The 12,029-nt window shown below is 39.2% G+C and overlaps 1 protein-coding gene across 2 annotated transcripts in view; it reads left to right on the top strand.

The window, feature by feature from the left end:
• The window catches only part of LOC122562059 (bMERB domain-containing protein 1-like), a 74,307-nt gene that overhangs the window by 22,587 nt on the left and 39,691 nt on the right, over positions 1 to 12,029 (top strand). For both annotated transcript variants that reach the window (XM_088000502.1, XM_043714528.2), the window contains exon 4: positions 4,977 to 5,050. In XM_088000502.1, coding sequence (XP_087856628.1) covers positions 4,977 to 5,050 — 74 coding nt within the window. The remainder of the gene's footprint in view (positions 1 to 4,976; positions 5,051 to 12,029) is intronic.

The following is a 12,029-nucleotide window of genomic DNA, read 5'->3' as shown; positions in this document are numbered from 1 at the left end:
ACTTTCAGTCTGCTCCTGTACTTCAATGCTGCATCTCAGACTACACTGAAAACTATCATTGTAATGCTGCTGCAAGATGGCAATCCACTCAGGGACACAGTCAGCTCATAGACTGGACCATTATTCATAGAGTCATAAAGTCCTACAGCATGGAGACAGGCCCTTTGGCCCAAGCTGGTCCATGCCGACCAAAATGTCCATCCACTCTAACACCATTTCCCTGCACTTGGCCCATATCCTGCTAATCCTTTCCTATCCATGAATTTGTCCAAATGCCTTTTAAATGATATTGATGTGCCCACCTCAACCAGTTCTGCTGGCAGCTCATTCCATTTCTGTGAAAAAAGTTGCCCCTCGGATTACCTTTCATTCTTTCCCCCTAACCTTAAACTGATGCCCTCTGGTCCTTGATTCCCCAAGCCTGGGAAAAAGACTGAGTCCATTCTCCCTATCCACTCAAGAAGGATGCTAGGGATAAACCAGGAAACAGCAACCAGTGAATCTACCATCTGTGGTGGGGAAACTATTAGAAAAAGCTCTGAGACAGAATAAATCTCCATTTCAGGAGTCAAGGATTAATCAAGGATAGTCAGCATGGCTAAGGGCAGTTGTGGCACAGTGGTAGTATCACAGCTCTGGGATAGAAGTCTTGGGTTCGTGTCTTACCTGATCCAGTGGTGTTTTATTACATCTTCCAAACAAGTTAATTAAAATATCTAGCTCGTATGGCTTTATAAAGGGGAGATCATGCCCGACAAATTTGACTGAATTTTTCAAGGAGATAATTGAAGCTTTTGACAAAGTCTCATCTGGCAGACTGGTTAAGAAACTAAGAGTGGAGAGTGATTGTAGATTAATGTTTTGGTGACTGGAAGCCTGTGCCCAGTAGTGTACCACAGCATTCAGAGTTGGTTCCTCGCTGGTTGTTGCATCAATTCATGATCTAGATATGAGTGTAGGAGATATGATCAGTAATTTGCAGATGACATGAAAATTGGTGATATGCTAAGTAATGAGGAGGAAAACCTTGCAAGGACTTGCATGTGCCAGTCAGATTCAGACACACAAATTGAATTTAATCCTGAAAGGTCTGAGGCCATGCACATTGGGATGACTAATGAGGTGAGGGAGTACACCATGAATGGTAGGACCTTCAGAAGTACAGAAAGTCTGAGGGACCTTGGTGTGCATATACATGGATGCTTGAAGGCAGCAGGATGTGATTGCATGACAGAGATGTGGATCATGTGGGTATGGGCTGATTAAGCTCTGAGGAGAGACTAAAAGCTCTTGTGATGCAGTGGTAGTATCTCTTCCTCTGAGCCAGCTGGCCTGGGTGAAGTTGCACTTGCTTCAGAGGTGTGTCATAACATTTCCGAAGAGGTTGATTAGAAAACATCTCAAAACAATGATATGAGATTAGATAGCCTGGCATTGTTTCCATTAGAGCAGAGAAAGCTGAGGCTAGATCTGATTGAGGTCACAGAGTCGTAGTCATAGAGATGTACAGCATGGAAACAGACCCTTCGGTCCAACAAAGTTGTGAGAGTCATAGCTAGAGAGCAAACATTTCCCCTTAGTAGTAGAGTCAGTACCCAGGCAGCACAGATTTAAGGTAAGGGGCAGGAGGCTTAGAGAGGATTTGAGAAAAAGCCTTTGCACCTAGAGGGTTCTGGGTATCTGGAACTTAGTGGCTAAAAGATGGAGGAGGAAGGAATCCACAAGACATTTAAGAAGCATTTAGATGAACCCTTGAAATACCATAGCAAACAAGGTTATGGGCGAAGTGCTCGAAAATGGGATTAGTACACAGATGCTTGATGACCAGTGTGAAGAATGTAAATATTAATCCACACAGTAGTTCAGTGAGCAGGATTTTTATGCATTTCTTTTCAGCAGTAACTGGAAATTCTAGCCCCAAATTCTTCTTAAACATGAGGGAGTTCCTGTTCTCTCTACAGTTGCAGAATACTTGTTTTTCTGTGGCTTCACACAAGAAGAGAGATGAGAATAAGTTGAGTGAGCTCTTGGAATAAGGGGTGTTGTGGGGAGACTAAACCAGATGCATTCCAAATTACGAGAATTTGGTATGAGTCAGTATAAGCAGAATGGGCCAAATAGTTTCCTTCTGTGTGGTAAGATTCCATGAAAGTAAAATTGCCAACTTCATTCGTTAGTGTTCAATTGTGAAGGAGGACAAGTGATTACTCACGTTTGTTAGAATGGACATTTTGCCCCTTTTTACTGAAATGATGGAATCAACCAGCAAGCGTCAAAGGAAGAGACATCCAGCTCAGCAGCAATAGAGGTCACAGATAAAATGTATTTTTAATTACATTCCCATGGCCAGAAGCTTCTGTTTTGTTCATAACTCGCGAAGAGGTTTTCTGCTTTGACATATGACAGAAGATGATATAAAATAATTGCATCTTCTGTAGCATCCCATCCATTAATTCTGAAAAAACAATTTATTTCAGCTGAAAAAGGAGAGAAATTCTTTTTCATCTTGTTTTTACCTGGGAATCACAATGCCAGCTCACTGATATCATCTTTAAATCTTATATATACCATAAGGACATAAACATTTGAAAGGCTTGACAAAGAAAATAATTCTTAAAAGCAAAAGTCTGATGTGATTTTACATTATACAAAGATTCGAATCTTTTTCTCTTGTCTTGTCTCTTGCTGTTATATTTCACAATCAAGCCCATTGTCAAATTGTGTATTTTTTTGGGTTTAATTGGAAGACATTATTCTAATAGAGGCTTTGAGCTGATGTGAAGCTACAAGAGTGAAATTGGAAAAGTATAAAATGGATATCACAACTTGCGTAGATTACTGCTTTGGAATCATTTCCAATAACTACAATTGAAGACCTCTCGGGTGTCCCTTCTGTGATTTGGATCTGTTTGTTTTCCCACTGTGCTTCATTATTGAAGTCCAGACTCTTTAATTGCGGTTTGAATTGAATCAAAAGCTTGAATTCAAACACTTATTTGGTGCTTTATTTACCCATGAGAGACATTGAATGATGATTATGTGCACAGAGTATTTTTCTCCTGAGGAGAAAGAATAATGCATACATGGAGAGAAACCTGGGCCAGTAATCACTTCTGCAGGCTAACCCGTCATGAAGGGTAGCACATTGACGTTTTCCTGCTTTTTCCTATAGGTATTTTTTCAAGCTTAAAATATCTAAAGAAAAATTGGCCCAGATTTTGCAGTTGCTTTGACAACAAAACTGTCAATGGTCACTGTCAATCCGGCAGTGAAACTGTCAGTGTTTCTAGCTTCCACATATGCAGTTAAATGAGGAAATCTGGAATGTGTTGTCAGTGATTCCCTGATCTTCCACATGCAATCCTGCAGTCAGAAATGTTTACAAGTCCTAGAAATGATGCAACATTCCCTTTTTGATATTGCTACAAAAAAGATTTGAAAAATGATGTACCTTGATGAGTGAATTGACTAAAACTGGGCGTTTAACTCTATACTGAGTCATAGGTACTGCTGGTAAACCATTCTGATGCAGTAAACTAAATGTGTTACATTTGTCTAATAATAAATATTAATATGTAGGTTTATATCTTATTCCCATATGGATGCCAAAATTTTTCTTTCACTTTCTATAAAATGTGAGTGATATTCAGAGCATTTTCACTTCCTGACTTGCTGTCTGTGCAAATTGTTCAATGTGATTAACTGCTTAGTCTGCTTGATTACTTTGGTGCTGCTGAATGCATGAAGGATCCCTTGGCTTAGTGCTGAAAGCATACTGATGTCAGGAAAGGAGAAATCCATATTGTCGGTAGTTTCATTTGAAGTCAGTGACAAGGGCCATCACTTCACTGCTAACTGCAAAATCCAATGCTGTGTTTTTCTTGCCATCAGACCAGTAAATTTTCCAGTAAAGTGGTACCAATGTCGTGTGAAAAACAATGATACGATGTGAAGAGTAATTTTAGTAATGGCACCAGGTTAGAAAATTGTCAAGTTCATGGGGCTTCTTTGAATAGAACCTGACTACTGGTTTTATTTAAACAAATCAGCTTGTCTAAATTAATTTTCTAAATAATTTCCTGTTCGATTAAGTTCTTTCATAGAATGTGCCTGGGAAATTTTAAAATCTATTCTTTTACTGGTTATTTAAATGTTGCTGATATATTATTTATTCTTTGTCTGATATCCTAAAAGTATTTAGAAAATAAGGGCTGAAAAAGAGAGAACTTTATACAATCATTTTTAATAATTTCTTTTCATTTAATCATGGGAGTTAAGAGTGGTTCTTAACTTGCATTGAGGTCAGACCAAGTTAGGGCTGACAGATTTCTTTCACTGGACATTCGTGAATCAGAATGGATTTCACTGTTACTGGTTATAGCTTTTTAATTTAAGATTTATTATGAAGTAAATTTAAATTGTGTTCAGTCCATAGATGATTGGTGCCAACGTTTGGATATCTAGCACTGAAATATTCACTTTCTGTAAAGATACGTACATCTTATGGTTAAGTCATATAATGCCAAACAGTGTGAAAGTAATGATAAGCAGTGAAGCAGGACATTCTATTTATAATTTCTAATGAAGAGACCCACAAGTGAAAGGTAGAATAATGTAATAAAAATTACAGAATGGGTGAATGTTTATAAGACCATTTAATCCATAGTTAGGAAAACAAAGGATTGTTTACATTTCAATAGATGTTTCCCACAGTTTTGATTACTTTTCTGATTGATATGTTACAGTCCTAATTTGTTAATATCCAACACATAAAATTGTCTTATTGTTCATTGTTGCATTTTCCTAGCTAACTTATGTTGAAAGAAAAAGCTATCAGTAAGACAATTTCGGAGATCCAATACTATACTATATATAGGGGTGATATTGCAAAATATGCTTTTTGAATACATTTCAATGGATCATCATATCATCAATGTATAAACATATGCAATTGTTTTTCTGATATTCATTTCTAGGATGGATGATATACAACTGTGTAAGGAGATAACACGACTTAAGAAAGAGCTACAGAAACTAGTATCAATACCAGGTGAGTGTTTGAATTCCATTGACATGAAAAAAATAAATGCGTCAACCAATCATGTTTTCAAAGCAAATCAAAGCTCACACCCAAAACAATTAGAGTACAGTGATTGAGCATGCTCTTATTCCCATGGGCAAAGGCTATTTCCACTGCACTTAAAATGTGGATTGATTGCATCAATAAGTGTTTCAGCTTCCACGTTTCTGGAATGGACAGATTCTATGACACACAGTACAATGAGTCTCTGACTGCTTGAACAAGTCAATTAAACTATTGTTTAAAACCTAACATTTATCAACTTCAATGGTAAAACAGTAACTTGCATTGCCCTAATGTGTGCTTTCACATTGTTTAGTCAGGGTCTCTGTGCTGGAATAAATGGAGACTATGGTTCAGTCTTTGATGTTGATTTATTTTCCTTAGAATAGCAATTAGAGATTGATGTCAGTTTCGTCTGTGATGGTTACAAATGACCTGTAAGTGTCCTCTGCGTAACCGTAATATTCAAGAAAAGCAGATAGAACACATTCAGACCATTCAGCCTCGTGATTCCATTATTATGCAAAGATTTTTCGACTTTTTCCTTCGGTATACTCAATGACTTTAACATTCACAGCTTTCTGAAGTGGAAAATTCGAAAAATACACAACACTCAAAAATTTCTCCTACTCTCAGTCCTAAATGACTGAACCCTTTTTTCCAGCAATTGCTGTTTTTATTCCCTCACCTGAGGAATTAGTTTCATGGACCTTTGTTGTTCTCCCTCTAGGGCTAGTATATTCTTCCTATGAGACCAAAACTGTGTGTAACACTCCAAGTGTGATGTCACTAAAACTGTATATAGCCTTTACTCTCATAGAAGTAAAAACAATGACTGCAGATGCTGGAAACCAGATTCTGGATTAGAGTAGTACTGGAAAAGCACAGCAGTTCAGGCAGCATCCGAGGAGCAGGAAAATCGACGTTTCGGGCAAAAGCCTTTCATCAGGAATACAGGCAGAGTGCCTGAAGGGTGGAGAGATAAACCCCCTTTACTCTCATAGAGTCAGAGATTCATTGAAATGTACGGCACGGAAACAGACCCTTCGGTCCAACGCGTCCATGTCGACCAGATATCCTAAATTAATCTAGTCCCATTTGCCACCACTTGACCCATTTCCCTCTAAATTCTTCCTTTTCATTTACCCGTCCCGATGTCTTTTAAATATTGTAATTGTACCAGCTTCCACCGCTTCCTCTGGCAGCTCATTCCATACATTCACCACCTTCTGTGTGAAAACGTTGCCCCCTAGCTCTCTTTTAAATCTTTCACCTCTCACCCTAAACCTATTCCCTCTAGTTCTGAATTCCTCCATCCCAGGGAAAAAGCCTTGTCTATTTACCCTATCCATGTAGACTCCAACTACTTTGTAATAAAGGTTAAGGTGCAACTTATTGATTAGCACCCAGGTCTCTGAAGGCCAATATTCCATCATTTTCTCACCTTTTAACAAATATTCAATTTACAAATTTTCAAAGCAGAAATCTTCATACTTGCACACATGATAATCCCTGTGTCATGTTTTCTTTACAGCAGCCAAAAATAAATTTGCATTATAGTTTCAACTGGACACACTTTTCCTTTCTCAAGAATATATCTGTATGTCCTTCTGTTTGAGCTGAGGAAGAATGGTTCTCAGAATCCACTTGCCAAGCAATCAACACTCTCCTATCATGCAGTATTACTAATATTGTCTTGACCCAAAACATTAGCTTGCTGTCTCTCCATGGATGCTGCCTGACCAGCATTTGTTGTTTCAGTTTTTTTTCTTGAATTGCAATTCTTGCAAATTGTTGATAAAAGTTTTGACAAAAAACATGTTTTACATACATTTTTCTTATTGATTTATATCATTTAGAACACTTTTTTCATATCAAGTTTATAACCCCTCCATATAATCCTCTCAGATAAGATAACCATGGTGCTAGTTGCAGGATAGCTACTTGCTCCAGCACAACAATGTCCTGGGAATCAATCTTCACTTTGGTTTGCTCACCTTGGTTCATGAGCTTGTGCAAACCTTAACTGGTGTTTTAGTAGAGGAATGAAACAGTTTTATTGAAATGGGTTATCAACTTAATAACCCCAAAATCATTTTAGGGTTTATGAACTAATTAGCTATATTATGTGATGAAATCCATTCCTACTGTTATGTGGTTAAAAATCACACAACACCAGATTATAGTCCAACAGGTTTAATTGGAAGCACACTAGCTTTCGGAGCGACGCTCCTTCATCAGGTGAAAGTGGAGGGCTCCACTATCACCTGATGAAGGAGCGTCGCTCCGAAAGCTAGTGTGCTTCCAATTAAACCTGTTGGGCTATAACCCGGTGTTGTGTGATTTTTAACTTTGTACACCCCAGTCCAACACCGGCATCTCCAAATCATTACTGTTATGTGAGAATGCAACATTCAGAGGATATTTTTAACAGTTGTCTGAATGACCGTAGATTGGAAAAGGGGGAAATGCAACGAGACCTAGGAACCCTTAAGTCGCTGAAAGTAAGCATGCAAGTGCAGCAGGTGGTGAAGAAGGAAAATGATATATTGGCCTTAATAGCAAGATGATTTGATTACAGGAACGGGGATGTCTTGCTTCAGTTGTGTAGGACATCAATGAGATCTCAGTACGGAGTATTGTGTACAGTTTTCCTCTCACTAGCTGAGGGAATATGTTCTGGCTTTGGAAAGAGTGCATTGAAAGTTTCCTAGACTGATTCCTGGGCTGGTAGGATTGAAGAGAGACTGGATCAGTTAGGACTATATTCATTAGAGTTTAGAAGGATGAGGGGCATTTCACAGAAACGTGTAAAATTCTGAATGTATTAGATGGGGTAAATGCAGGAAGAACATTCCCGATGACTAGGGAGTGCAGAACCAGGGTCAAAGACTATGGATACAGGGTAGATCATTTAAGAATGAGACCAGGAGAAATATCTTTACACAAAGAGAGTGGTGCACTTACAGAATTCTCTGCCACAGAAAACAGTTAGAGTCATAGGGGCATAGAGATGTATAGCACAGAAACAGACCCTTCGGTCCAACTTGTCCATGCCGACCAGATATCCTAGTCTATCCTAGATAATCTAGTCCCATTTGCCACCACTTGGCCATATCCCTCTAAACCCTTGCTATTCATTTACCCAGCCAGATGCCTTTTAAATGCTGTAATTGTACCAGCCTCCACCACTTCTTCTGGCAGCTCATTCCCGACACGCACCACCCTCTGCGTGAAAAAGTTGTTCCCTAGCTCCCTTTCAAATCTTTCACCTCTCACCCTAAACCTATGCCCTCTTGTTCTGGATTCCTCCACCTCGGGGAAAAGACCTTGCTTATTTATTCTATCCATGTCTCTCATTATTTTATAAATCTCTATAAATTTCAACCTCCGACGCTCCAGGGAATACAGCCCCAGCCTGTCCAGCCTCTCCATGATCAGCTTCCTATTCACCCTAATCAGCTCAAGTTCTCCAACAATGGCAACATCCTTGTTAAGTTGAGGCTAAAACATTTAATGTTTTCAAAAAGGAGATAGATAGGGTTATAGAGAATCATAGAGATGTACCGCATGGAAACAAATCCTTTGGTCCAACTCATCTATGCTGACCAGATATCCTAAATTAATCTAATCCCATTTGCCAGCACTTGACCCATATCCCTCAAAACCCTTCCTATTCATATAACCATCCAGATACCTTTTCAATGTTTTAATTGTCCTAGCCTCCTCCACTTCCTCTCTTTCCTAGAGATAAAGGGACCAAAGGGTATTGGGTGAAAGCGGGAACATGAAACTGAGTAGAATGATCATATTGAATGGCAGAACAGGCTCGAAGGGACAAATGGCCTACCCCCTGACTCTATTTTCATCTATCTGCACAAGATTTGTATAGCGAGAAATCAGGGTAATACTAGAGCAGTTGACTTGCTCTGCATAGTGAGGGCTCTTGGAAAGTCCTGAGAGCTGTAGGAGGGCCAGAAAAGAAGCAGCTGTCCATTAACAGTTCATTCCAATTGATTGTGGAATTTGAAAAAGCACATTAGCAGTTTTTGCCAGATACATCCGAAGCAAAATTAAAGCTCAGGAAAAAAATCCATAGGTAGGGTTTGCTTGGTGAAGCAAACTGCCAGTGAAAAGCTGGAGTTTATGCTTGTAAATGAGTACTGGAATGTAGTGAAGACCTAGGAATTGAAGGAAATTGACCAGAATGAGAGCCACTGTTGAGGTGGTCCATGACACAGTGGATCTTGAGATAGAATTTCAAGGCCAGTTCAGCAAAAAGGAAGAATAATGATCCCTTATGAAGTTTACTTGGATTTGATGACTTACAATGTTATTAACATCTGGGGCAATATGAAGAAATCAATGGACTCTCACTTGATTGCATTTATTTCTTTGATGTGCAGTGTGGGTGTTCTATTTCCCCTGTTTATCTGGGTTTTAGAACAAAGTTGTACATATGTTGTAGATTGTATTACTGTTCTAAGTTGAATAGTAAAGCTTATTGTAGTTTGTGCAAAACTGTGGAATATTCTCTTCGTCAATCCTCTGGATCTCACAATTTGTCCATTGTAAAAATAAAAGTTAATGGTTCCCTAGCCGGATCGTGAGATATATTTGGTGGTCTGTTCCAGGATCATAACAATTACTTTCAAGATATTTCTCAACATGTGTCCAATCAACTGGGGTGATTTGTTTTCCAATTTTCACCCCAACCATTTGTAGGACCATCTAGTCTTGAATCAATGAATAGTTTTATCAGATTTCAGAAACTCAACTGAAATAACTCAAACTGCTATCAAGCTAAAAACTGGACTGAACACTGTCCTCACCAACACTGCCTGCCAACTCATCACAGCTAGCAGGCATCAGTGGGTACTGATTAAAATGGAGTGCCAAGTTATTTGTCAACATCTTAGCTTAGAAAAAAAATTAATTCTGCTTACATGCAAAATATTTGAGTTGTTCAGGACAACACAGTCTTTTGTATGAGTTAGGATTGTGATTATTTAATGTGAATGTCTTGTTCTAAAGAACAAGAGCTGCATGTGAAATTTGGAAGCCTCCTTTGGAATGTTTACTTTTTCTTGATTCTTTTTTATATAAATTCCCAGAAGTGCTCTCTGATAACTGATTCAAGTAGTCAATCAGGTTTCCAGTTCTGAAAAGACATATGCCTGAGGTTTAGTTACATGTCATTGTTCTATCTGTCAAATGGACTTTTAGATTAGATTCCCTACAATGTGGAAACAGGCCCTTTGGCCCAACAAGTCCACACCGACTCTCTGAAGAGTAACCCACCCAGACCCACTTCCCTCTGATTAATGCACCTAACACAATGGGCAATTTTGCACAGCCAATTCACCAGACCTGCACATCTTTGGATTGTGGGAGGAAACCGGAGCACCCGGAGGAAACCCACGCAGACACGGGGAGAATGTGCAAACTCCACACAGACAGTTGCCCGAGGCTGGAATCAAACCTGGGACCCTGGTGCTGTGAGGCAGCAGTGCTAACCACTGAGCCATTGTGCCACCCTATTGTTTCCCATCTCCAATATTTTTGTAACTAAAGTGTTCGAAGAAAATACTTACAAGCTTGTTTTTAATGCCCTCTGACATTTCTGTTGGGTTACTCACAGCAGTATACAGGAAAGTAACCCTTAGTTTATTGGAGGATGCTCAGTTATTGTATACAAGACTCAAAAGTGGGCCCTGGCAGGCTAATGAACTCAAAGTAGCACAGCATATCCCAATTCTGTTTTCAAATATACTTTAACAGAAGTAACAAGATAGTCACTTTAATTTAAAGCCCCTTCTGACTGTTATTTTTTAGATTAGATTAGATTCCCTACAATATGGAAACAGGCCCTTTGACCCAACAAGTCCACACCAACCCTGCAAAGAGTGACACACCCAGACCCATTTCCCCTTCCGTATATTTTACCCCAGACTAATGCACCTAACACTACGGTCAATTTATCATGGCCAATTCATCTGGCCTGCACATCTTTGGACTGTGAGAGGAAACTGGAGCACCCGGAGGAAACCCATGCAGACACTGGGAGAATGTGCAAACTCCACACAGGCAAATGCAGGTTATAGTCCAACAGATTTAATTGGAAGAACTCCAATTGAACCTGTTGGACTATAACCCGGAGTACACCCCGGTCTAACACCGGCATCTCCAAATCATCCATACAGACATCTGAGGCAGGAATTGAACCCGGGTCCCTGACGCTGTGAGGCAACCACTGTGCCACCTGAAATTGTGTTTCACAACCTTAGGATATTCCAAAGCAATCTCCAGTCATGAAGTGAATCACAGTGTAGTCATTGTTGTAATTTGTGAAACACAAAGGCTAATTTTCTGTCAGCAATTTCCCCATAAACAGCAATATGACAATGGCCAGTGTATCTTTTGCTTTTTCCATAGCAATATCTCAGTTAATCAGAGTTGAACTGCCAAACCAGTAATCACTCTTTTCTTCTGTAGTGTAAATTGTTTGGAAGTTTAGCATTCTTGTATTTGTCCTGACATGTGTGCAAAATAAAATGTTTTTGAAACATGTATCTGTTTTCAGCAATATTCAAATTCTGTACTGTCAAGCGAACGTAATCTGTTTTTCTCATGTTGATTGGAGGATAAATATTGATCAGGAGAATTCCTCTGCTCTTCTTCAAAATAATGACATTCACTAAACAGGACTTTAGTTTTAATGTTTTATCATAAAGACAGCCCTTCCACTAATGCAACAGCCCTTTTATTCTACACTGCACAACACGCTAGCTGTTTGGTCTCAGGTCTTTGGAATGAGATATGAACCCATAACCTTATATTTCAGAGTCAAGAGTCGACCATTCAGAACCACCACTGATCTTCCCCTTCCTAACTTGGGCATAGTGTTAATTGTAACACACACAAAGCAGTTAATTCCATGCAGGTG

Source organism: Chiloscyllium plagiosum, unplaced genomic scaffold (assembly GCF_037043375.1).
Source record: "Chiloscyllium plagiosum isolate Xiang-an unplaced genomic scaffold, Cpla_swu_hap1 HiC_scaffold_25, whole genome shotgun sequence".
Lineage (NCBI taxonomy): Eukaryota > Metazoa > Chordata > Chondrichthyes > Orectolobiformes > Hemiscylliidae > Chiloscyllium > Chiloscyllium plagiosum.
The sequence above is the reverse complement of the archived record's forward strand: the minus strand, read 5'-3'. Positions and strand labels throughout refer to the sequence as shown.